Source organism: Cibotium barometz, chromosome 17 (assembly GCF_041138505.1).
Source record: "Cibotium barometz isolate CiBa-2024 chromosome 17, ASM4113850v1, whole genome shotgun sequence".
Lineage (NCBI taxonomy): Eukaryota > Viridiplantae > Streptophyta > Polypodiopsida > Cyatheales > Cibotiaceae > Cibotium > Cibotium barometz.
This window is the reverse complement of record NC_141062.1, coordinates 45,150,641-45,175,948: the sequence shown is the minus strand read 5'-3', so window position 1 is coordinate 45,175,948 and position 25,308 is coordinate 45,150,641. Positions and strand designations below refer to the sequence as shown.

The window sequence follows — 25,308 nt, the reverse complement described above, 5'->3', positions numbered from 1 at the left end:
GTACATTGTAGCCCTCGATGAACTGTCCAAGAACCCTTTAAAAGGGTCCTTGAATCCTAGCTGTGGTAAGGTACTCGCACCAATAGCCATCTCTATGTAGCCCTCAATGAAGTGTCCAAGAACCCTTTAAAAGGGTCCTAGAATCCTAGCTATGGTAGGGTACTCTAGGTGCAACACCAATGGCCATCTCTTGTAGCCCTCGATGAAGTGTCCAAGAACCCTTTAAAAGGGTCCTTAAATCCTAGCTGGGCCTGCATGTACATTGTATCGATGAATGTGTAGAGCTTGACACAAAAAGGTAAGCCTTCATGATCCTATGATTGGAATACCATCTTTATGCTCCTACAATTGTGTAATCTTTCTAGCATCCTTTTGTTGGTGAAAAGGTACAAAAGGGATTGCTATGCAACTTCATTGTAAGATATAGCAACAATGCTACAAGTGCCGCATTCCTTTGTTAGCTTCTCTTCTATTTTTTTATTATTTTAAACCATCATATTTCCATCAATGTCCTTCCCTAGCATGCCCAGTAGCACAAGCTACAAATTTGAAATCATGTGAATGCAGATGGTTATTAGCAAGGAGAAATTCAATGAAACAATAATGCTAGGAAAGATAATGTGACACAATTCTCCTTTGCATTGGTTTTTTATTGAAACTTTCAATACCCTTTTGTAGGTGAAGGGGTGTGGGGCTAAATACTTTGGAAAATAACAAAAACTTATTTTTTATAACAAGGGATACTCTTAGTTGTGTAAGCTCCTACTAGTGTGAAATCTCATGTTGGCCATTAGGTATTGTGGATCAAAATGTGAGCTATTTTTTGTACTACTTCATCAAGTCCCATCACCCTTCCGTTGGGAAAAAAGTGCCAAGAGTCTCTCATTGTTGTTCATGTACATAAGTATGATTAAGATCATGATGACCATGGTGTTGACAATGGTATAGAAGGTGACCATGATGTGGACCATTTGGCATAAGACTTGGACTCCTTGCAAATAGATTTTTAATATAAAAAGTGAATGTTTGAAAAATTATCATACAGATCTATTATTAATTTTTAGTACTTTATTTTGTTTAGGGACTATTTTGTGTGGGGCCCTTGCTCAAGTGGCTATCATACCAAGCTGTCTAGCAGTAACCTTTGACCTGAGAAGGCATCCTTTTATTTGCTTGGCTTATGGCGCACAGAATAAATAAACAAATAGCTGAACATAAAAAACACAATGAGAACAGGTTCACTTCACAACCTTCCCAAAAACCAACAGTTGAGCTGAAGCAACCTCCCCCTTGAAGGGTGGCAGCTTCGACTACCGCACTGCGGACACTTGCATCCCAAGCTCTCACCATGTCGCCGAGCTTCAGCAGTGGTTGTAAACTTCGGACTGTTCTAGAAAACTCCTCTCTTGCTAGGCGAGAAAATGGATGACTGCAACATCATTTCAGTTTTTTTAAAAAAGAATTACTATTCACCACATCTTTTTGTTTTTCCTTTTTCTCTTTTTCTCTTTTAAATTACTATTAAAAAATGAGATGATGTTTTTTTCACCAGCTCTTATTTTATCTGAATAATTGAAACCCTTTCTTTTATTTTTTTGGGGGGGGGAAGCTTACTTGAAGTTGGGAGCTGCATTATCTACGAGCACAATCGGAGAACATTCTGGATAGTTTGCAGGTATAAAAAGCCGCAATGGTGAAAAGGGCACCTGAAAGATGAGAACTTCTAATTTTAGTGTAATTCAATACATGACAGAGATGATGCTGAAAGACATTGTACATAGTGCAACTCCCTAAATACCTTTTTTAATAACTCTTCAGTACTATGTGGCCCGTGGGCCTCGTCACTAAATGGCACATCTATGGCTACAATTAGGCGTCGCGATCGGGAACCACTTTGCACCGTCTGCTATAAAAGTGAACTAGGAGTGAACTAGAGGAATAAACTCGCGGTGAAATAGGGGTGAACAAGGGGATTGGAAGATTAGTTTTTTAGTAGAATCAAAAAAGATTTTGTGCTCCTAACTGCTTGCTAGAAAGTATAGCATAGTGGTTAGATGTTTCACTTCCAAAATGCAAGTAGTGAATTCAAATCCTCTTTTGCACTTTCTCAAAATTTTTGTAAGTCCCAAACCCCTCCGCCTCCCTCCAGTTCACTCCTAGTTCACCCACAAGATCGCTTCCCCTAGTTCACTCATAGCTCACTTCCCACAGCAAATCAATGGTCCAAAATTGCCGTGATCAATCAGCGACGCCTATTTATAGCCATAGATCCCTCTTGGAGGGAACCTTATAGACCCCGTGCCATTCAGTGACGAGGGCTCGTAGGTGCTTCCCTGTTGTTCCACATTCCACCTTAGGGCTTCCTGCATTTTAGGGTTTCAGCATCATGGCTGCCCTGTGTTTTAGGGTTTCTCTCTGCACTCTAGGGTTCTTAAACCATGGCTGCCCCACGTTTTTTTATGTAGTGAAGATGTATTTATATTAATAATAAGAAAAGAGTACATATAAACTCTGGGACAGTCTTCTCAAACAATCAAGAGAAACTACCCACAGAAACTGCTCAATCCAAAATGCTCTTAGTGAGTAGTTTCATTGTTTCTGACTCCGGTCTGTTTACACTAAAATGCAAGTAGAAACCTTAAACGTGCCCCACGTTTAAGGTTTCTACTTGCATTTTAGGGTTTTTCTGCAGCCTAGGGTTTCTTTTTATGCTTTTTAGGGTTCAGGTCCTCCCTCTTTTTGTGTGTGTGTCTCTCTCTCTCTCCCCCTTTGCTTTTTTGAATCAAGGTTATTGGTTTTCTTGATCTTCTTGATCTTCGTTCTTGGCTCTTTTCCCCCCTCCATTTTCTCTCTCATTGCCCGCTACTGGTGGAGTTTACCGCGACGATTCAGCAGTTCAGCTTTCAGCTCTTAGCTCTCTTAGGATGTTACTATTTTCATTCTTTCTTTCAGATTTGTTGTGATGAGACATCATCATCATCAGTTGTACCTTGTTTTGGTCTCATGGGCCATTTCGGCCTTTAGGAGACGTTAATATATCTTTCTTTCTTTCTTTCTCTTGCCCACTCCAAAGAAAATGCCTACAGTTTGCAGAGCTTGAAAGCTGCATCAAGCATATAGAAGATAACATGAAAAAAGAGTACCTCGCATAGAAAAAGATATGGAACCAAGCTTTGAATAACATGAAAAAAGAATTAAAGGAAGGCACAGATGCATTGATTGTAGAGGTTGCAACACTGAAGTCTGAGGGAAACGGTTGAAGCCTTGAGGATTGAACTAGATGGCAAGAACACCTGGATTAGAGAGCTTGAAACAAAGCTATGTCAACAAGAGGAAATCTGGAATTCCAAAGTGCTTGATTTACAAGCCCTATTCCTCATGCAAACAGAGGAGGTCCAAGAAAAAGTTGTAGACATCCAAAAGGAAAGAGAGGAGAAACATGAGATACTCACATGGGTAGAAATCACCAAGAAAGCTCAGTCTGATTTGGATGAAACAAACAAGTGGATAGAGATCATCAAAAAACAGAAGCCACCAGCAACCAATACCCAAGAGATAATGAATGCCACCTTGGCTGAGGAACAAAGGAGGAAGGTTACGGCATTACATATCAGGGTAGGAGGAGTTCCGGAGGGCACACTAGGTAAGGATGATGGTCTGGTGGTATGCTAACAGCTCGAGATCAAGGGGACACCCTTCAAAGATGCATGGAGAGTAGGGAAAGGGAACGTCCACTAATTCTTAAATTCCAAGAGGTGGCAGATTGGGAAGTTTTTTTTTGAGGAAGAGACCTCTCCTGCGAGGAACAAAGATCTATATAGGAGATGACTTAGCCCCCTACAGGTAGCTCATAGGAAAGAGCACATGACTGAGGTCTAAGACGCACGAGCTCAAGGTAAATGGGCGGTCTAACCGCATGAGACTATCAGGGCAGAGTTTGGCATTGCTCCACTGGTAGTAGATGCACTCTTCCAAACAGCAATTTACCTACAGCGGATATATACACTAGGCAGTGGTCGCCTTCCCAAATTAGCCTTTGAGTCATCGTAGAGGCTAGAAGCAGAGAGTGCCACAGGGTCATGGTATGCCCAGTTTAGGAGCCAGTTTTCTTTTTTTTTTTCAGAAAGGAGACTTCTATTAAGTATGAAAATTTTTAAATGGAGATTTCACACCAAGAAAGGTGGAGATCTCAACCAATCAGGAGCCCTGTGCTTCCAGTAGGGTTTCGAATGAGAGGACGTGCAAAAGATTCCAATGTCCCACTCTCTCATAAACTGGCCACGCTTCCTCTCCGCAGCCCTCGAAGATCCCTGGATTCTGGCCCAGGTAGCCATAATGGTGTGAATAATATCACTCCAAATCCTGCAAAGACACTGAGAAACAAGAACGGGAGTACCCTCAATGGCCTCAGTGCATCTAGCCTTCCAGATATTCTAGGCTGAGATGCTAGTAATAATCTCCCAAGAGCTGTCTAACCTCTATGGTGGAGGGACAAAGTGTGAAAGTGGCAAATCCTGAAGACAACACTGCTGAGCAACTCCTTGCCTAACCATAATGGCCAAGCTCCTCTCAGTCCCCTCGAATCTCAGCTGAGGCCAAGGTGTCAACCAAATGATAGAACCAAAAGAAATGATAGCATCCCTCTTAATCCTACCAAAGAGGGGTGCAATCGCAGACCAAACCCTCTGTGCTTCCTTGCATTCCCATAAACAATGGTAAACTGACTCCGAAACTCCTGCACATCTAGGGCATGCTGGGCAAGCACCAGTAACAGACCTCCGCTGATTGGTGGCCAGACCACCATGAAGAGAAACCCAGATAAAGGAGGAAATCTGTGGCTTCCTATAAGAATGCCACAATCTCCGCCAAAATACCCTCTGAATGTCAGTCGAAATGCCGTAAGATTCCCAATGGGGTCTAAGAGTAGGGACACTCTGATTGTGTCCCAAGATAAGATGTCTGGCATTCCGCACCGTATAACTGAAAAAAGGCATACTTTTCAAAGGGTTACAAGCATCCTTCCACTCCCACTCACCGGGGTCCCAATGCAAATGTCGGATAGGGCAGCCACCATACAACCAAAGGCTAACACTCTCTGTGATCATCCCTGGGGGGGGTTCAACAAAGACGTGCTTCCCTAACCTGCCAACAAATTTGACTCGATGAATCTGGGGGCCCTCAATAAGGTCCTGCATGTCACATCTCTCCAGCTACCCTCCATTCTGTACAGAAAAAAAGATCGGTACATCATCCTCCCTAGGCAAGGGGAGACCCATAACCTGAAGAGGAACACTTGTCCCAGAAAAAACCCCAAACCAAGAATGATGATGGCCATCCAAGAAAGATCCAGTAATCTAGTGGTTGGGAATGGCTGCATCAATCTGTGTAATCCTCCGGCTAGAGCCTCTCAAATGCTGCGTGAAATCCAATATCTGTACCTCGGTGAGGCTCTGAAGCCTCTTCCAAGGCAGCACTGTGAGGCATAGGGTCTCCCAGCCAGCCCAAAGAATATGCATAGCTGCCCCAAGAGGCCTACCATGCACATCTAAGATCAAATCATTCCACAGAATGGGCTGCCGGTTCGCTTCCTCCAGTGAACGCGGGGGGATGTGTACCAAAAAACTCCTCATGAAGTCCCAGGCCCGTAGGAGGGACCTAACCAGGGGGGATGAAGGGGAGCGGGAGAGTGATCTTTCTAGGCCAAAACCTATCCCAAAGCCTCTTCCAGAAATCTGAAAGGAAGCGTTGTGATAGGCCCTGAGACTGCCAATGTGCTGTTGCTGCCGGTGTGCCATCTATCTCAAGCATATGGAGCTTGCAGCCTAACCACGCTATATATGCAAAGAAGGGGGCATCCAGAGTCTCCTCCCGATCGGCGGGATCATGCCTAGTCCACTCTCCCGGGTCCCACTACAGCCGCGTGAGAGGTGGGCACTCCCAAATCCATAGCCGCCATAGTCTCTCCCTGGCCACCTTGGCCGGTGCTGGATCTATGTTCCATTCCCATTCCCATGCCCGAAAACCAATCACCTTCACCCTCTGCAAGGTGCAGCCTCTTAAATCCTCCAAAGGAAGCTCTGATCTCTCTAGTCTGCCATGGGATCCAATAGAAAAAGTGAGCAGACCACTATCCTCATCTGCTCCGTGGACCACCACGAGGATATCATGTCTGGTGAACATGCCTAGCCACACTGGGGGGGGTTGGGTCTAGAATAAGAGTCGGCCACTCCTGAGGGATAGCTAAGTCAATGTCGATGCTGAGCCTATCTCTACCCTGGATCCCTGTCATGCCTCTCTCCTACTCCTCCGGGGGTAACTCCCTGTGTGTGATCCAATCTCCAAGAGACCTGGCTGGTCCCATGATCAAGGCGCCCCAAGAAACATGCCTCTCAGAACACTGGTGGGGGTCGGGGAGGGGAATCCCGACGAGAGATAGGCCGCCATATTGGTGGGGCTCACTCCGGGACTGGAGAGGGCGCATCACCAATGGGAAAATGCTTAATGGTTCTCTGACAGAACCAAATCCTCCTAAGATCTACCATCCTAGCGCGCACAGTGGCGGCGCTCAGCTCTGGTAGTCGTTTGGCCGGGCCAACTGTCCGCCACTTGCCTGTAGTAGCTGGGTCACCCAAAGTTGAGGCTGGTGCTTTGCTGCGTGTGGGCTTGCCTCTCTCTCTACCCCCTGGTGAGGATCGGTACGAGAACCAGGGGGAGGAACCACTAGAGGTGGTCTCCTAGATTGTCGCGGAGGGCAAGCTCTGGCTAAATGACCATTTGTCTGCAAATGAAGCATTGTCCTGGAAGGCCTGAATACTCCACGCGCTGCTGTATGGCTTCACCCCGGAGGCTAGGAATAGATATACAATGCGGTACAGACTCCAGCGAGGCCACACAGATGCGGAGGGATGGAATCCCAGCTGCCCTCATGAGGGCCGAAGCAGTGGTGGGGGGGGGACTCCATTACTCTCCTGATGGCACCACCAATCACCAGGAGAAGAGGAAGGTACTCCTTTCGAAGGCCTGGGAAGCAAACTGTCACTGGGAAGCCCGAAACGCTAGCCAATGGATCAGATGTTGGATCGAAACCATGCTGCCACCATGCAAAGAAGGCTTGCGCTGTATGCAATGCAAGGGGCTCAGCTGCATAACTCTTTCTGATGCTGATGGTGAGTCTAACTCCACCTGGTAGTATCGGCGCCCCAAAGGGTGAATATTGGTGATCTTTGTAGGTTCGCCAATGAGGCTGGCCTGTAAAAGATCCTCGAGCTGTCCGTGCACAAGGCAGCTACCAACAATTTTGTAGACCAGGGTTGAGGCCTCAAGTGAGGCAATAGTCGTGGCGAGAACCTGAAGATCCGCTTCCGAGAAGGAAATGCAAGCAATGGCGGTTTCGTTCGGGGATGACGGAGTGGCTACCATGGAGTCCTCCCGAGGGTGAAGACCAGAATAGGCCGAAGCTTGCCGAATAAAGTTACAAACCCTAGAAGCCTGGAAGCACCAACCTGCATGGGAGGGGATAGAAAATAAGGAAGAGGGGGGAGGGGGAGGCGCTGAGCAGCGCAGAGAGGGGGGGCGGAAGAGCATAGGAGCACGCAGAGAGGGGGGTGGGCAGAGGAGCGAATAGGGGGGGGGGAGAGAGAGAGAGAGAGAGAGCTCGGGAGCTTGCGCACGTTGGTGGAGAAAGCTCAGCCTCTCAAACTTGCTTTGTTTGTGCCTTGGGCAAAGCAAGTTTTACTTGATTCATAAAACTGTTCTACCAGATTTGGAAACTTTTTTTTTTTTTTTTTGGGGGGGGGGGGTGGGGGAATCACTTACCATATTAAACAAACTACTTTGAAATGGAATACTCAGATTCAATGAAACAGCATTATAGGTGCAAGTCACCACGAGACCCTTCTTTTCATCTGCTGCTGCAGCTGCTTCTATTTCATCAACCTCTACTTCAATCCGCGTATCAATGAGTTGTTCGTTGATATGATTTATTTCTTCTTCTAAGCTCTGGCTGATCTGGATTGACAACAACAAAGATGAGTGTTAGCCCATGGAATAGATACATAAAGGCATACTTTGCATGCAAATAAATTAGAAAAAGTAACAACAGGATCTATTGGAGAACTGGGAAGGCAGAAGTTTATCCTAACAAACGTTGTGATGGAGTGGGCATTTAGATAACCAGAACAAGGATAGGGTGTGTCACCCTGTAACATGCAGAAGCTTGATGGGTAGAATCGGTAACTTCAATGGACAGAATTCAGCAATCTTTTGGGATGAAGATAATGCACAACATAGAGAGAGAGAGAGAGAGAGAGAGAGAGAGAGAGAGAGAGAGAGAGAGAGAGAGAGCGAAATGAAATGATATATTAACGTCTCTAAGAGGCCATAATGGCCTATGAGACCAAAACTGAGAGTACATCTGAAGTTGGTGTCTCATCAAAAAGAACGACTAAATGAGACTAAAAAGTACAATAACTAATTGTCCTACAATTATAAGAACAGAACTGTAAGACTCCGAGATGATACTGAGTAGAAAATACTGGAAAATGTATATCAAGTAGATCCATGTATGCTGATCAGTTGAAGTGTTGCCCTCTCCTTAGATCAAGTATCTCCGCCATGGGGTTGTCTAGAATGGAGAGGTCGTAGAAGCGAGGTAGGCACCTCCGATGCCGAGCAATAATGGCTCTGATTTTGCGATGGTGAGGATGCCGTGGTCGGGATCCTGGTGGGCGTGGCCGATGAGCACGACATAAGATAACTGCTCTATCAGTGGTGACTTCCTGGGAGCGTGGCTGGTGCCCGGATGGCCCAATGGAGGAAGTATCACGAGGTGTGTGGGTTGGGTTGCTGGTGCTGGCGCCGAAGAAATCTGTTAGGGTCCTCTGTCTAGGTACATCATGGCTCGTCGGCCTCCTGTCTGCCAAGAGGGTCTCTCTGTGTCTCCTAAGCTCAAGTAGAAACAATCCCAGGCATCTCTCATCCTCAAACTCCATGACCCTGCGTAACGGCCCAAAACCCTCTCGGAAGAGGCAATGATATCTCCCTCGGATCTCATAATAGACTGTACATCGGCAAATGTAGTGTTCCTCTGTCTCTACCTCCTGGTAGCATAGCTGACAAATGCGGTCATCCAACATCTGATGCACATATCGCCCTGTCTCAATCCGCGCAGCTGGTGTGATGAGGTCCATATCTGTCCAATGGCACAACGTATCCCATGTGATAGGTGTACATCCATGTACGCTGGGCGGGTGATAAAATCATCTGGTGAGAGGTGTAGAAAATGGCTCTTGTAATGAGGCAAGGGCTCAAGGGGGCTAGTCCATGTCCCCTCTGTGTCCACTCTGATGATATCCATCCTGATCACGTGGTTTTGCTCTGAGCGGGTGAGATCCAAAAATGGACAATCCAGACTGTACTGAAAGGGTGGTAGTGCCTCTATCCGCAAACCATGTAGGTCAAACCATGATCTCATCTGAGCGCACCAGCAATAAGTATCTTCATCCTCTGCCAACTGTATGGATGAGTTCAATGCCAATCGGGAGTACCTCTGCTGAGGGAGCTCCCATAGCCGCTGTAAAAAGGTAATTGCCTGAATAGGGCCTCGGTTACTACTGGTGGGGCACCCAACTCAGCCCGAACAATCTCATGTGGTACTGCTGATTTGCTCCAAATCATGTGGGCAATCATCATAATCAGTGGTCTCTCCATTTGCCTCCATCCCTCATCTGTCCCTCTCTGAGATCTGTGATGTATACTGGAACCCCAAATTGGAGCTCTGTACAGGAGGGTCGGTGTGACAAGCGTATCAAATAGCCACAATTTGGTGCATGGCTCCTGAAACTGTATGTGTGCACACTGCCTCTCAAGTGCCCCCAAGGCTGCATGCCCTTGAGCTAATCTAGCTGCTGCTGCCTCCTTCAGGGAGAAACGCGGTCCTGTGAAAGTAACTCCCAAGTAGACATATGACCTGACGTACTCTACCGGCTCCCCTTGGAAAGTGAACTGAGGCTCTGATCTCGTCACCCATGCATGTGCGGTGTTAAACGCCATAACCTTGGTTTTCCCAAGGTTCACTGTCAGATCTCTATCCGCACAGAAAGCCTGTAATGCATCCAGGTGTCTCTGTAATCCCTCCGGGGAGTCTGAGATTAGAACAATATCATCAGCATATAACAAGATGGGTATCAACACCCCTTTCACGCATGCCCCTGGGCCTCCCAATCTATCTACATAATCAGAGAACCGCATCAATGTACAGTCCAAAGAGGGTGGGCGATAGTGGGCATCCCTCCTTCACCCCTATCGTGCTAGTCACCCTATCAGATAGTCCGGCTAGAGCTCGGACTCTGCCTGTCAGAGACTCAAACAAAACATATATCCCCCACTGCATATCCTCGGGTACCTCAATGTCATGCAATCTGTGCATAAGCCTGGCACGTGGTACGGTATCAAAGGCTTTGCGGAAGTCCACAAAGCAGCAATATATCCTTCTCTTTTGTGCCCTGCTCTCTTCAATAAGTGCCCGAAGTGTCAGTATGCGATCCAAGGTAGTAAATCCTCTCCTGAACCCAGCTTGTCCATGTGCTCGATGACCATGCCTCTCTGCCCATTGGCTTAGCTCCGACTCCAATATAGAGCCATATGGTTTGGCCAAGTAATGACCAATCATCATCGTCCTGTAGTTGCCTGGTACCATGGGGTCCCCACTCTTAAAGAGTGGTACAATGATATGCTCTGTCTAGCTTGTCGGGAAACCCTCACAGAGAGAGAAGAGAAAGATATATTAAGCGTCTACTAAAGAGCCAATGGGCCTATGAGACCAAAGTGGTACAATAATGTCCAGGGCATATCTCATCATGGAATGGAAAATAAAACAGAAAGAAAACATAAACATAGCTATCTCACTGGGGTGATACAAAACTGTCCAGAGAGAGGGAGTCGGACATAGTATTGGGTCCCAAATACCCTCTATAGGGTCCCCACCACGAATGGTGTATTTGCTTTATTAGAATGATGCAAATCTGTAAACAAAATCTGGTTCTTGACCTTTAACCTTCGGCTTGGTTGAGAGCTCCCCTTGGCTGTCCCGGCCCTTGGAATTCAGCAACCCTTTGTGAATGTTCAGATGCTTAACTGAAATCCATGCTTGGCTATTCATAAGCCCTTCTAGTGCTGGTCGGTGGGTCCATAAGGCAGTCGGCCTGTTCTTATTTCTCCACGACCTGCTTATTTGCTATTAAATCTAGGTGCCTTCACACCTGTTTGCTGGCCGCCCTACACACTGTCCTAATTGGCTGCTGGCAGCCACTATGTTTTGGCCAAGCTGCCTGTTGAGACTGGCCGCCTGCTGGGCTGGCCTCCATGACTGGCCGGCTGGCTGGTCAAGACCAACAGGGCTGGCCGACAGGCTGCCCAGGCCCCAAGGCCTGGCCACCTTATTGTCCATGCCACCCTAGGGCTGGCCAACAGCATGCTAGCCTCTTCTTGGGCCTCTTTGCCCCTAAGGGTGGCCTAAAAGGCCTACCCCCATGCAAAGTCAAGGGATTCCACTCCCTTTCTAGGGTACCCAAAGGGCTGCCCCCCTTCTATATGTAGCTACATGCTTCTACCCAGATGGCTGCTATCTAGTCGCAAACCAAACACTCAGAACACCTGACATCATTCCAAAGGGAGACTCACAGTATGGACTAGAATTGCTTCATGTGTAGGAAAATGCACACTTGACCAAGACCATGTACGAGACTTGTACACCTGACCTTGAATGCTTAAAGTGGAACCCTGGCTGACTCCTCCCGGACTGGGGCTCACATGGGACCAGTTTCCACACTCTAGGTCTTGCACCTGTTGTACATATATGTCCACGTGGCATCAAGTACAGGATGCACGTGACATCCCCTTTTTCTTAGCTTGACGGAACCTGCATAGCCTCTAGATAGCCCATCAATAAAGCCGGATAGTCTTTGGAGAATTCTTTGTCAAGCCAAACCGCTTCGTGAGTCCCTCGGTCTTGAAACTTCGTGAGGAACTATTTGTGTCTCCGGCTGGAGCCGTGCTTGAAGCGGTGCAGAAGGATCTGCTGGGGAACCATCACTTCAGCTTTGTCAACAATGTTTGGTTCCGCTTCCTCTTTAATCTATGAAGGGATTGGACCTACATATTGTTTTAGCCAACTGACGTGGGACACATCGTGCAAAGTCTAGCTCAGAGGTAACTTCAATTTCATTGACACCTCATTGATCTTTCTCTGGATAGGAAAAGGTCCGAAGCTTCTAAAAGATAATTTTGGGCATCGCTTGCCCACCTGTTTCAAGCATTGCTTCATAATTCGAAGATAAACCCAATCTCCTTATGAGAACTTCACATCTCTTCGATCTTTATTGGCCTGTCGAGTATAGGCCTCGTGCGCATTAGCCGGCCTGTCTTTAACTGATTCCAAGATCTCGTGGTAAGACTCCGTTAATATGTTCGCTTCAGGTACTGAAGACGAGGTTGTGGTCAATAGCGACTGAAATGGTCTTCCAAATGCTGCATCATAAGGAGTCCTTGCTGATCGTGGACATAACACTTCAGCACGTCAAAGGCCAATTGGTTGTAGATTTCTGTCTGGCCATCTGTCTTTGGGTGAAACGCACTGGAAAAGTTCAGTTTAGTACAAAAATTGTCAAACAATGCCCTCTAGAAATGACTGGTAAACTTGGCATCTCGGTTTGACACTATGATCCTACGAATCTCACCAATCGAGTGCCTATGCCGAATGAACAAGTGGGCAACATCTTCGGCGGTCACATTGGCCTTGCATGGAATAAGCATAATAAATTTGCTAAATCTATCAACAATAGTTATGCACTGAGTATTACGCTTACCCGGACTAGGAGACAGATTTGTGATAGAATCCATCGATATCTCTTGGAAAGGTCCTTTAGGAATGGGTAAAGGCTGTAACAACCCTATCTTCTTCCCACGAAGAGCTTTCACTTTCTAACAAACGTCACAGTGTTGCACATGAGTGAACACATCTTGCCTCATTCTTGGCCACAATAGTATTGCCTTTTTAGCTTCTTCTCCAAAGTCGAATTCATGCCCCTGTGACCACTAGTGATGGCGTCATGGGCATCATGGAGAAGAGTTGCCCTGAACGACTTGATGACACAAAGGCGGCCTTTGTAGAAAAGCCAACCATGCTATATTAAAAAATGGCATGGTCCTGTGGAATCCAATGCCTATTTCCATTGTGTACCGGATTCCTTGAGATCCGTGTACGTGTGCTTCATGTCATCTAGTCCTATACTAACAAGGTTGAGTCTAGTGTTTTGAATTAGAGTCATGGTTCTCTTCTTGCTCAAAGCATCGGCCACTAGGTTGGCCTTTCCTAGAAGGTATTCGATCATGTCACCAAATTGCTTGAAAATTTGGCTCCAGCGGTGCTGACGGTCACTCCATTGTGCACTTGGCTTGGAAGCACTGGCCACTGTCTAAGCAATCAGGATATAAATCATTGCACAATGTGCGCCTTTCCATATTTCCCATTTAGCTTGCAAGTGGCTTATGAGAGAAAAGTTCGGGATCCCTGGCTCACACTTAATGGTTACTGGGACTTTGGACACATTCCGGGTAATCGGGAAAGTGTGCCTGTCCCAATCAATGTCCGGCTAGAACTTGTGAAACTATTGAATTCTCAAAATTATGTCTGATCCTACAAGAGGGGAAACCATAAAGTCTCGCACAAACTATATGCCTTGAATCACTAGCTTAGCACCTTGAGCCTCAAACTTGATGCTCGTCATCATGCCTGTCCCAAATCCCTCAAACTTCTTGTCTACCGAAGTCAATAGGAACTAGGCTCGTAGAACGGCCTGTTTCGTGACCACATCCTCTATGGTGCCTGCTGTCAAACAAGACAACGACTCTTTGGCTGCCTATGTAGCCAAAAGTCTTAAGAAGTTCGTTGCGCTATACTCCTGGTCTTGGGTGCCCTTCTGTCTATTCTGTGGGAGCGGGGCTCACCACGGAAGCTGTGGAGGCTGGGGTGGTAGTCTTCTTTGGGCAATCCTTAGAAGTGTGTCCTTTTGTGTGACAAAAGAAACACCTATCCTCCTTGTATTGAGTTGTCTCTTCTTGACTCAGTTTCCCACCGGTCTTGCCTGCTTAAGCTTTCTGGTTGGAAAAAGCTTAGACGCATTAGTTGAGTTCTTGGAGCCAGAGGCTCCCGTGCTCTGTCCTAGGGAAGCGCCCGTCTGGTTTTGGCCTTTCTCCCCCCCCCAAGGTGGGTGCCTTGTGAGTGGAAGGCTTGGAAGTCTTGGGCTTTCCGCCATTGTACTTCATCTCAACACTATGTGCAAGCAAGAGTGCATCCTTGAAGGTGGTTGGCCGAAACATATGCACTTCCCATTGGATTTGCGTGTCAAGGCCATAAAGGACCTTTCCTATCAGAGATTCCTAATTGCAAACATAAGTTCAAAATTTTGTTGGCAAACTGTAGGACTGGCTGCACATTTTGATGCGCTCCCATGAACTCGTCTTCGAGTCGCTCAAGGTAATGGGGCAATAGAAACCTCTGTTTAAGATCTAAGACAAACTTGTCCAAGACATAAGCTGCCCATACCAAATTTGGTGTGGGCATGAGCCCACTGAGTCCACCATGGAATGGCCTGTACCAATCTTTTTTTCTGTACAGGATGGATGGCAGCTGGAGAGATGTGATGTGTAGGACCTTATTGAGGGCCCTCAGATTCGTCCAGTCAGAGTTGTTGGCAGATTAGGGAAGCATGTCTTTGTTGACACCCCTCCCAGGGATGATCACAGAGAGTGTTAGCCTTTGGTTGTATGGTGGCTGCCCTATCAGACATTTGCATTGGAACCCCGGTGAGTGGGAGTGGAAGGATGCTTGTAACCCTTTGAAAAGCATGCCTTTTTTCAGTTATACGGTGCGGAATGCCAGACATCTTATCTTGGGACACATTCAGAGTGTCCCTACTCTTAGACCCCATTGGGAGTCTTACGGCATTTCGATTGACATTCAGAGGGTATTTTGGTGGAGATTGTGGCATTCTTATAGGAAGCCATAGATTTCCTTCTTTATCTAGGTTTCCCTTCATGGTGGTCTGGCCACCAATCAGTGGAGGTCTGTTTACTGGTGCTTGCCCAGCATGCCCTAGATGTGCAGGAGTTTCGGAGTCAATTTACCATTGTTTATGGGAATGCAGGGGAGCACAGAGGGTTTGGTCTGCGATTGCACACCTCTTTGGTAGGATTAAGAGGGATGCTATCATTTCTTTTGGTTCTATCGTTTGGTTGACACAGTCTGGGCCTCAGTTGAGATTCGAGGGGGCTAACAGGAGCTTGGCCATTATGGTTAGGCAAGGAGTTGCTCGGAAGTGTTGTCTTCAGGATTTGCCACTTTCACACTTTGTCCCTCCGGCACAGAGGTTAGAGAGTTCTTGGGAGATTATTGCTAGCACCTCAACCTGGAATATTTGGAAGGCTAGATGCACTGAGGCCACTGAGGGTACTCCCGTTCTTGTTTCTCAGTGTCTTTGCAGGATTTGGAGTGATATTATTCACACCATTATGGCTACCTGGGCGAGAATCCAGGGATCTTCGAGGGCTGCGGAGAGGAAGCGCGGCCAGTTTTTGAGAGTGTGCGACATTGGTATCTTTTTCACATCCTCTCATTCGGGACTCTATTGGCAGCATAGGGCTCCTGATTGGTTGAGATCTCCACCTTGCTTGGTGTGAAATCTCCATTTTGTAAAATTTTTCATACTTAATAGAAGTCTCCTTTCTGAAAAAAAATAAATACCAACTAGCCAAGATCACTCTATTAGTATCATTTTTCCTTATAGTAGCAAAATAAGCTTCAAATTGATGCAACCAAGAATAAAGAGTCGTGGGGTCAAGTTCACCAATTTTACTTGAAGTTCATCCTCTCAGGAGGCCCAGGCAACAATGGTCCTGGAAGTCAATGATCCTGGAAAGTGGACCAAATTCCTCACGAAATAGACAGTGAAAGCTCCTGCGGATCTCATAGTATACTGGGTATCGGCATATGCAATGCTCCTCCATCTCAACCTCTGTGTGGCATAATCGGCAAATCCTCTCCTCTCTGGATCTCCGTATGAGCTTCCTGGCTTTGAAGATGTGCTCAGCTCTACCTGTCTCCACTATGAGGCGGTGGGATGAAACCCGTATTTGGCCAATTGCAATCCGCATGGCATGGGACGTGAACACTCAAGTAGCCCGGGTGTTGGATGAATCCATCCTTAGTGAGTGTGAGGAAGTGATCTCTGTAGAAGTGCATCTTCCTGGGGAGGTCCGGAGGTGTGATCGATGTGCAATGGGTGTAGATGCTGAGAAGATCTAACTGGATAACCTGGTTGGTATCCTTGTGAGAGAAAGAAAGAAAGATATATTAAGCGTCTACTAAAGACCCAATGGGTCTATGAGATCAAAGTGATACAATAATGTCCATGGCACATCTCACACTTGGGTGATAAAAAACTGTCCATGGAAACTCATCATGGAAATACAAAGAACATAGAAACATGAGAGCAGCATCAGCTCCGAGTAGATGGTATACATCTCTCCAAAATATCAAGCATGGGGCTAATGAGTATGGCCGAGAGGTCTCCCTCAGCTATGCCACGTGGAAAGGTAGCTCGATGACGGTGGAGCATGTCCTGGATTTGGAGATGATGAGGTGATCATGGCCGACGGGGGCGCTAGGGGCGTCGGGCATGCTCGAGTGCAGAGGCTCGGTCCAAGGTAACTCCTCTTGGGCGAGGTAGGTCCGGAGCAGCTCGTGAGGGTCCACAAGATCCACTATATCAGTGTTCTCCATCTCCTGGATCCGGAAGAAACTGGTGATGGTTGGCTGGTGAGGGAGGGGGTGGGGTGGCTGAGGCCGAGAGGTCGCCCTCAGCTATGTCATGTGGAAAGGTAGCTCGATGGCGGTGGAGCATGTCCTGGATTTGGAGCTGATGACGTGATCATGTCCGACGGGGGGGCTGGGGGCGTCGGGCATGCTGGAGTGCGGACGCTCGGTCCAAGGTAACTCCTCTCGGGCGAGGTAGGTCCAGAGCAGCTCGTGAGGGTCCACAAGATCTACTATATTAGTGTTCTCCATCTCTTGGATCTGGAAGAAACTGGTGATGGTTGGCTGGTGAGGGAGGGGGCGGGGTGGATGGGGCCGAAGCTCTCTCAAGAAGGTGTCCCTATGTCTGCGGAGCTCAAGCAGGAAGAGGCCTAGGCAACGTTGGTACTGGAAGTCAATGATCCTAGAGAGTGGAAAAATAGATAGTGAAACCTCCCACGGATCTCATAGTATACCGGGCAGTGGCATATGTAATGCTCGATCTCAACCTCTGTGTGGCATAATCGGCAGATCCTCTCCTCTCTAGGTCTCCGTATGAGATTCCCGGCTCGGAAGATGCGCTTAGCTCTACTTGTCTCCACTCTAAGGCGATGGGATGAAACCCGTATCTGGCCAATTGCAATCCGCATGGCATGGGACATGTGAACACTCAAGTAGCCCGGCTGCTGGATGAATCCACCCTCAGTGAGTGAGGAATTGATCTCTGTAGAAGTGCATCTTCGTGGGGAGCTCCGAAGGTGTGATCCATGTGCAATGGGTGTAGAGGCTAAGAAGATCTAACCGGATAACCCGGTTGGTATCCTCGTGAGAGAGCCGGAGAAAAGGGGAGTCCAAACTGTATTGAAGGTGGGGTAGCGGTCCATATCAAGCCCGTATATTAAGAACCAAGTGGAAACTAGTGCATACCATACTCCAGAGTGGCCCTCAAGTGTTAGCTATCTTGAGGACTCCAGGGCAAGCCTCGACTACCTGTGGGGATCCATGTGAGGTGGTGGGACAGGGATCTGATGGTGGGGGTAGGGGTGGCTGATGGGGGATATGATAGAGGGAGCGTGCATAGGAGTGCCATGTGTGCGGGCAGGTGATAGGTGTGGGAGGGCAATGTTCTCGGAGTTTCCTCCAGGCCTCTTTTTTTGCAGTTTGGCCCTAAGAAAAGTCGGTATAACTCATCCTCTTTCCGAGCATAGAACTCCCGTTTCTTGCGTTGGGTGAGTTGTTGAGAAATCCGTTGCGCTTGGTGCTTCGTGATTTGCCCAATCTGTACCTCCTGAGTGAGGGAAGGAGGTGAGGGCGTCGGAGGAGGGCCATCGAGACATCCCGTTATAGATAACGAGACCATGTGTAGCTCCCAGCTCTAAGAAATATCTTCCATACACCGTGACCTTCTCACGGTCCTGTGATGATCTCTGTAGCCCTGTGTCAGTGATGTCCAGCTCTTGTAGACTGATAGGGTCATCCAGATTGAGTAGGGGGACCTGTTGACTTTCCGTCCTAGCATTGAAATCCCCAAGGAGGACTTCCCCCAGCTGTGAGAACTCCATAATATCCCCATATAATGGTGAGTACAGTGACTGGAGTGGCATGGTGCAAAATAACACAGCAATGTGGATGACTCTTGTCACTGCTAACCCAAAGATACCGTGCATCCTCGTCCTTCCGGACGATGATGAGAATCTGTCAAAGATGGGATCTAAAAAGGATAGATACTCCTCCAGAGCCACGTACTCCTCCTGGTGTGTGGGTCTCGCCTCGGAAATCTGACTCCCACTCATACCTGACTATGTATGGTAAGCCCCTCTCAGGGCTTTGATGAGTCTCAGTATAAAAAATGACATCCCTGCCTGTGAGAATCTCGCTCAAGCCTCCTGGATTCAACCACAACATGCCATTGCAGTTCCATATTGCCAACCTCAGGTGTTTGGTCTCATAAACCCCGCGTCCCTATTTGGGACGACGCTCAATGATAATGACCCTACCATCTCTGTAGATAGCCCACTTGCCTGCTCTTTGGGCCTCATGAACTGTCACCATCGCCTCACGCCGGTGTGCCGCCTCTGCTCGGGTGAGATCATCTCCCATGTACACCTGTGTGCCCTTGAGGGCAGCCCGCCTATCTAAGAAGGCCTGTCTGCTAGTGGCATCAAGGAATCTAATGATGAGGGGCCGCTCTCGTGTCATATCCTTGCCTGTCCTCCATGTATCTGCAAAGGGGGGGCAATCCCATCCACTCCTAGCATCTGGCAAAGCGTCATGGCATCCTCTTTGGGGGAAGCCCCCGCCTGTAGCCCCCGCACTCGCACATGGAGGGCCCTATCCTTCCTGCGTTTCTCCTCCTCGAGAGTCTCCTGTATGATGCTCTGTGGAGGTCTTAAGAGAGAGAGAGAGAGAGAGAGAGAGAGAGAGAGAGAGAGAGAGATTAAGCGTCTACTAAAGACCCAATGGGCCTATGAGACCAAAGTGATATAATAATGTCCATGTCATATCTCATCATGGAATGAAAAATAAAATAGAAACAAAAATATAGCTATCTAAGAGAGAGAAATGAAATGTTATATTAACGTCTTCAAAAGGCCATAATGACCTATGAGACCAAAAAGTTACATCATGGTGGATCTGATACAATGTCTGGATAAAAAACCAGAAAATGAAAAATAAAGATGATACTACTGGCACCTAGAAAATGAAACTGGAACTGGAAGGTAAACAGAAACCCTTATAGGGTGTGAATATAGTGAGGGGGGGGTACGCTATGGAGGTGAGTGGAGTACAGTGAGGGGATACAATATCATGTGGGACGGGGGGGTACACTATGGAGGTGCCTCCATCTCATAATATGTGCCGCATCGGACGCTGGCGGATCTCCTCAATATCCTCTGAGGTCAGCACCCTGACTGGGTGTCCCGCATGTCTCGCAAGAATAAACCGAATCTGCTGCTGCAACCTCCGTCTATGCTGGGATGCCCTCCTCCGTAGTCGTGGGCGTCTGGACCACCCAAGCTCAATCGCACGACCAATCAGTGTACCGCTGGTGTGGGCGGTATCCATGTCCTGCTGCTGCTGTGGTCCATCTGGCGCAGTGATGGCTGGACTAAAGAAGTCTGTAATGTGCCTATGAGTCTGGCTCTCTGTGCGTCTACTGGCCTCAGCTCGTATACCTCTATATCGGCTAATCTCAATCTCAAGCTGGTGTGAGGATGTGCGAATCTGATCTGATGTCACTAGAGTGTCAAAAGCCAAAGTTTCGTTCGAGGTTCCTGAAACTGAACCTGCGAACACATCCTCTCCAAACCACCCAGGGCTGCATGTGCTCTAGTCAATCTAGTCTCTGCTGCTCTCCTCATCGAAAACACTGGCCCACTGAATACTACCCCAAGATATGTATATGCATCTGTATACTCCACAATCTCCTGCCCATATGTAAATGTGGGAGCTGATCGCCTAACCCACTGTGGCGTGGTGTTAAACACCATAACCTTGGTTTTGCCAAGGTTGACAGACAATCCACTATCATGTGCAAACTCATGTAAAGCATCCAGATGACGCTGCATACCCTCAGGGGAGTCAGAGATCAACACAATATCATCAGCATATAACAATAGTGGGATCCATGTACCTGCTAGCTGGGCTCCTCTGTCCCCCAATCTCTCAATGTAGTCAGAAGCCTCATCCACATACATACCAAACAATGAAGGAGATAACGGGCAACCTTGCTTCACTCCTATAGTGGAGTGAACCAAAGTAGAGACCCCCTCTGGGGTACGTACCTGTCCTGCAACTGATCTATATAAAGCCATAATCCCCCATATGAGCTCTGTGGGTACCCCCATCTCCTGTAATCGCCTCATCAATCCGGCTCTGGGCACGTATCAAATGCTTTGCGGAAGTCCACAAAGCTACAATAAATCCGTCACCCATGCGACCTGCACTCCTCAATAATGGCCCGCAGAGTCAAGATGTGGTCAAGAGTAGAGAAACCTCTCCTGAACCTTGCCTGTCCCTCTGCTCGAATGCCCTCTCTCTCTGCCCATCTACTCAACTGCTGCTCAAGAATGGATGCATACAATCGTGCTAGTGTGTGACCAATCATAATAGTGCGATAATTCCCTGGCTCCATAGGGTCCCCTGACTTGAAGATAGGCACGATGGTGGACATACTCCAAGTCTCGGGTAAGCCTTCACACATAGCACAATTGAACATCACTGCTAGAAGCTCTGCCAGCATGTCTCTCGCATGGATAAAGTGCTCAGCGACCAATCCATCATGATCATATGCTCTCCCAGTCTTCATCCTATCAATGGCCTTCCTTACCATCTCTGCGGTAAAGAAAGTACATGTCTGTGGGCATGGTGCTGGCGGGTCAGGAAAAGGTGTCTGTCCAGGAACTGTATATAGAGATGTTGCATAACTACCCCAGACCTCTGTAGAAGTGATGGCCAAAGCAGGGGAGGACTCATGAAACAAACGCCAAGCCTCCCTCGAATCCTGGCTCAAGAACAGCTGGAATAATTCCTGGTCTAGCTGAGCAAGGAAGGCCCGCTTCTTCCTTCGCACAAGGCGCCGGAAGGCAATACGTGACTGTTGGTGAGTAGTGACTCCCAAAGCAACCTCCCACTGCAGTCGGGCTCTTGTCTCTCTGCACTCCTCATCATACCAGCTGTTTTGGGGAATACACCTAGAACGCTGTCTCTGTCCAGGCTGAGTATGTGGATATGCCTCTCTCGCTGCATCCTGTAAAGTCTCTGTTAGTATATGGGTCAGCTCCTCCAAAGGTCTCCCTGGCTCCTCTGTGTACAGACGTCTATAAATCCCATCTCTATAGACAACATCAGTCTCTGAAGTAAAAGTATATCGAGTGTGATCTGCCCCTTGTGTCGTCTGAGCTGTGGTAAAGTGAAAAGAGATGGTCAATGTCAACAATGCATGATCCACTACTACCCCAATGGGCCGAGATCCAACTGTGAAGTCCTGAATGCATGAAACAAAGCTCGGCATAGCCATAACATAATCCACTGTGCTAGCACCATGTCTATGTGGAAAGCAAGTAATCCAGCTGCTGACGGAAACCTCTGCAAGCCATTAAGTATGGCCAACCCATGTGCAGTCTCCATATCTACCAAATATCTCCCATACTCTGTGCACTCCACATCCTGTGAGCGTCTATCTAATCCCATATGCAGAGTGTCCAGCTCTCTCAGCATCTCCTCTGAGGTATCATAAAAGGCTGTCTGGCGTCCAGGCATTAAAGTCCCCTAACAGGATGATGTCTCCATCCCTAGAGAACTCCCATATGTCATCATCTAGCACAGAGAAAGGAGACTGCCCTCTAGGTGCTGCATATGTCGATGTGCTAGGAGCAAAATAGCATATGGCAATATACAGGAATCTGCCTGTGTCGGCCCTCAGTCTCACCCACATATATCTGGCCTGATCATCTCTCCGAACGATGTGTAGAAGCGGTTGCAGCTCCTCCCTGAAAAGAACTGCCACCCCCCCTGATCCTCTACTACTGTGTACCGATCTCGTCCTCCCTACTTTGCAAGCTGTCTCCCTTCTGTATCCTGTCACCTGTGGCATCATCTGACCAGGGGCCTGGTGAGTCTCCGAGTAGAAGACTATATCTCTATCTCTAAAGCTGTCCTCAAAGGCACCTACATCAAGTCTGAGGGATCCATTGCAGTTCCAGGCTGCCAGCTTTAATTTGGTCCCATAGGTCTTGCACCGTCATGTAGAGCGTCGCTCCACGATGACGACCCTCCCTTCTCTATAAAATGCTATCTTTCCCTTTTCTCTTGCTGCCCTAATCTCTGGCATGACTTCCTTCATATGTGCAAGCTGTGAAAGAGTAAGATCGTCACCAAGAAAAATGCATGTATTCTTTAAAGTGGGTCGCCTCTTCAAGAACTCCTTCTTCGCCTCAATAGAGGGGAAGCGAAGTATGAGAGCTCTTTCCTTTGATGTTTCCCCGTTGCCTCCGCTTTTTTTGCCCACTCTCCAGGCTTTTGCGTGTGCTGGACTGTCAATCCCCAACACCATAAGCTCCTTCACCTCCTCTTCAACTTTATCCCCGTCTTTAAGGCCGGTAATCCTCACATGCAAAGCACGTGTACGTCTTCGTTGTTCCTCTTCCAAAGTCATGTTAATGATTGTAGGTGTAGGGGTTGTTATCTCCTTACCTTTACCCTTCTTGGCGACCTCTATCCACTTCTCCGCTTCATCCATCTTCCTTTGAGTCTTAGTGATGACTTCCACCCATGAGGAAGTCTTTGCTTCGTGTTGCTTCTCTTCTTCCTTGATTGCCCGCACTTGTTCCTTGATAACCTTGAGCTCTTCTATCATGGATGGCTGAATTTCACCTTCTTCAAGTCCACCATTTGCCTTAGCCTTTGCAAGCTCCCTCTGAAGAGCTGAAATTACGCCTTTGAGCGTGTTGACTTCCCCGTGAAGGTCTTTGACTTCTGCTATGAGGTCCTCCTTCTCCTCTTTCCACCGCTTACCCTCATTGAATACCATTTGGAGAAAGTTGGCTTTCTCCTTCCACCATCCCTCCATCTCTGCCTTCCATTCCTTCATCTCCTTTTCCACATTTGTTATCCTCTTGTTTGATAAAGGTCGCCTTCGTCGGGTTGCGCAAGCAGGAAGCCATGGAAGAAGCGAGAGAGAGTTATGTTGCTGCCTTGGGGGCCTGAGCAAGGGTGGGTGGGGAAAGGCGGGCAGCCGGCGCAGCGAACAGAGACCGCAGTGGGCGGCGAAGAGAGAGAGAGAGGGCGGAGAGTGAAGCGACGGTCACAGGGTAGAGGAGAGAGGTGAACAGTGAGAGAGGGGGCGGCGGAAGCGAACAGAAGGCGCAGTGGGCGGTGAACAGGGAGAGAGCAGCGAACAACGACAGTAGTGAACAGAGAACAGCGGGGAGAAGGCGGCGACAGTAGCGAACAAGGGCGGCCCAGGGAGAAGGCGGCGGCGAGCAGAGAGAGCCCAGGGAGAAGGCGACGGCGAGAGCGAGAGAGAGAGAGAGAGAGAGAGAGAGAGAGAGAGAGAGAGAGAGAGTGGCTAATGTACATTTTTACATATAATATAAAACACCATTTCACAAAAAAGAGAGAGAGAGAGAGAGAGAGAGAGAGAGAGAGAGAGAGAGAGAGAGAGAGAGAGAGAGAGAGAGATTAACGCCTGCGAAAGGCCAAAGTGGCCTATGAGACCAAAACATAGTACATAGCTGATGGTGTCTCATCAAAAGTAAGACAAAAAGGACTAAAAAAGTCCTAAGCAACTATGAAAGGAAAATACTCCTAGTGAGGTACAACAAAAGTGTATAATATCTACAACTAGCATAAGACTGGTGTAATCTGCTCATCTCAGTATCTCTCTCATGGGGTGCTGTAAGATAGAGCTAAAGTGGCGGGGCAGTCATCTCCTGTGGCGGGTGATGATGGCTCTAATCCACTGGTGATGAAGCGGCCATGGACGAGGTCTTGGTAAGCGTGGGCGTCTCGCTTGACAAAGTGCTATGGCTCTGTCAAGGGTGACTCCTCCTGAAGGACATCTGGCTCGCCGAGGGGGTAGTGGAGGTCCTGGTCGTATCTGCCGGGGTGGTCCTGGCCCTGAAAAAATCTGTCATGGCTCGCTGGCGGGGTGGATCCTGGTGTGCTGTCCTGGCTCGTAGGAGAGTCTCTCGATGGCGTTTGAGCTCCAATAAGAAAAGCCCCAAACACCTCTAATCCTCAAACTCCATCACATGTCATAATGGTCCAAAACCCTCTCGGAAGAGACACCAGTATCTCCCTCGTATCTCATAGTACACAGTACATCGACATATGTAGTGCTCCTCTGACTCCACTTCCTGGTGACATAGCTGACAAATGTGGTCTTCTGGCTTCATCCCCTCATATATCTGCTAGTCTCTACCCTTAGCTGATGTGATGAAGTGCGGATCTGTCCAATGGCATTGCGAATGCCATGTGAGAGATGGGTGTCCATGTATGTAGACCGTGTCACAAAGCCATCTGGGGAGAGATGTAGAAAATGGTCCCAATAGTGGGCCATCTTCGTGCCTAGTGGTAGGGGGGGGCTGGACCATGTTCTTTCTGCATCTAGCCTCATGATGTCCATCCTGATCACCCTGTTCTGCTCAGAGCAACTAAGGTCCAAGAAGGGGCAGTCCAGGCTGTAATCAAAGGGAGGGAGTGGATCAATCGTGATGCCATGTAATCTTAGCCAGGTACACATCTGGGTGTACCAACATCGTGTATCGCCGTCTGCTGCTAACTGCCTGGAAGAGATAAGTGCTAGGTGTGGGTATCTCTGTCTGGGGAGCTCCCATATCCTCTGCAAAACTGTCACTCACTGGAACAGGGCTTCGGTAACCATTGGTGCAGCTCCTATCTCTGCTCCGACAATCTCATGAGGTACCGATGGTTTGCTCCGAATCATGCGTGCGATC

At 48.0% G+C, this 25,308-nt stretch overlaps 1 protein-coding gene across 3 annotated transcripts in view; it reads right to left on the bottom strand.

Moving 5' to 3' along the window:
• Positions 1-989: 989 nt before the first annotated feature.
• LOC147630060 (mediator of RNA polymerase II transcription subunit 15a-like) overlaps positions 990-25,308 on the bottom strand; it is a 171,217-nt gene continuing 146,898 nt past the window's right edge. For all 3 annotated transcript variants that reach the window (XM_086811671.1, XM_086811672.1, XM_086811673.1), the window contains 3 exons: positions 7,816-8,007; positions 1,615-1,706; positions 990-1,429 (listed from right to left, as the gene is read on the bottom strand). In XM_086811671.1, the coding sequence (XP_086667797.1) occupies positions 1,132-1,429; positions 1,615-1,706; positions 7,816-8,007 (582 nt within the window). In that variant the 3' untranslated portion in view covers positions 990-1,131. The remainder of the gene's footprint in view (positions 1,430-1,614; positions 1,707-7,815; positions 8,008-25,308) is intronic.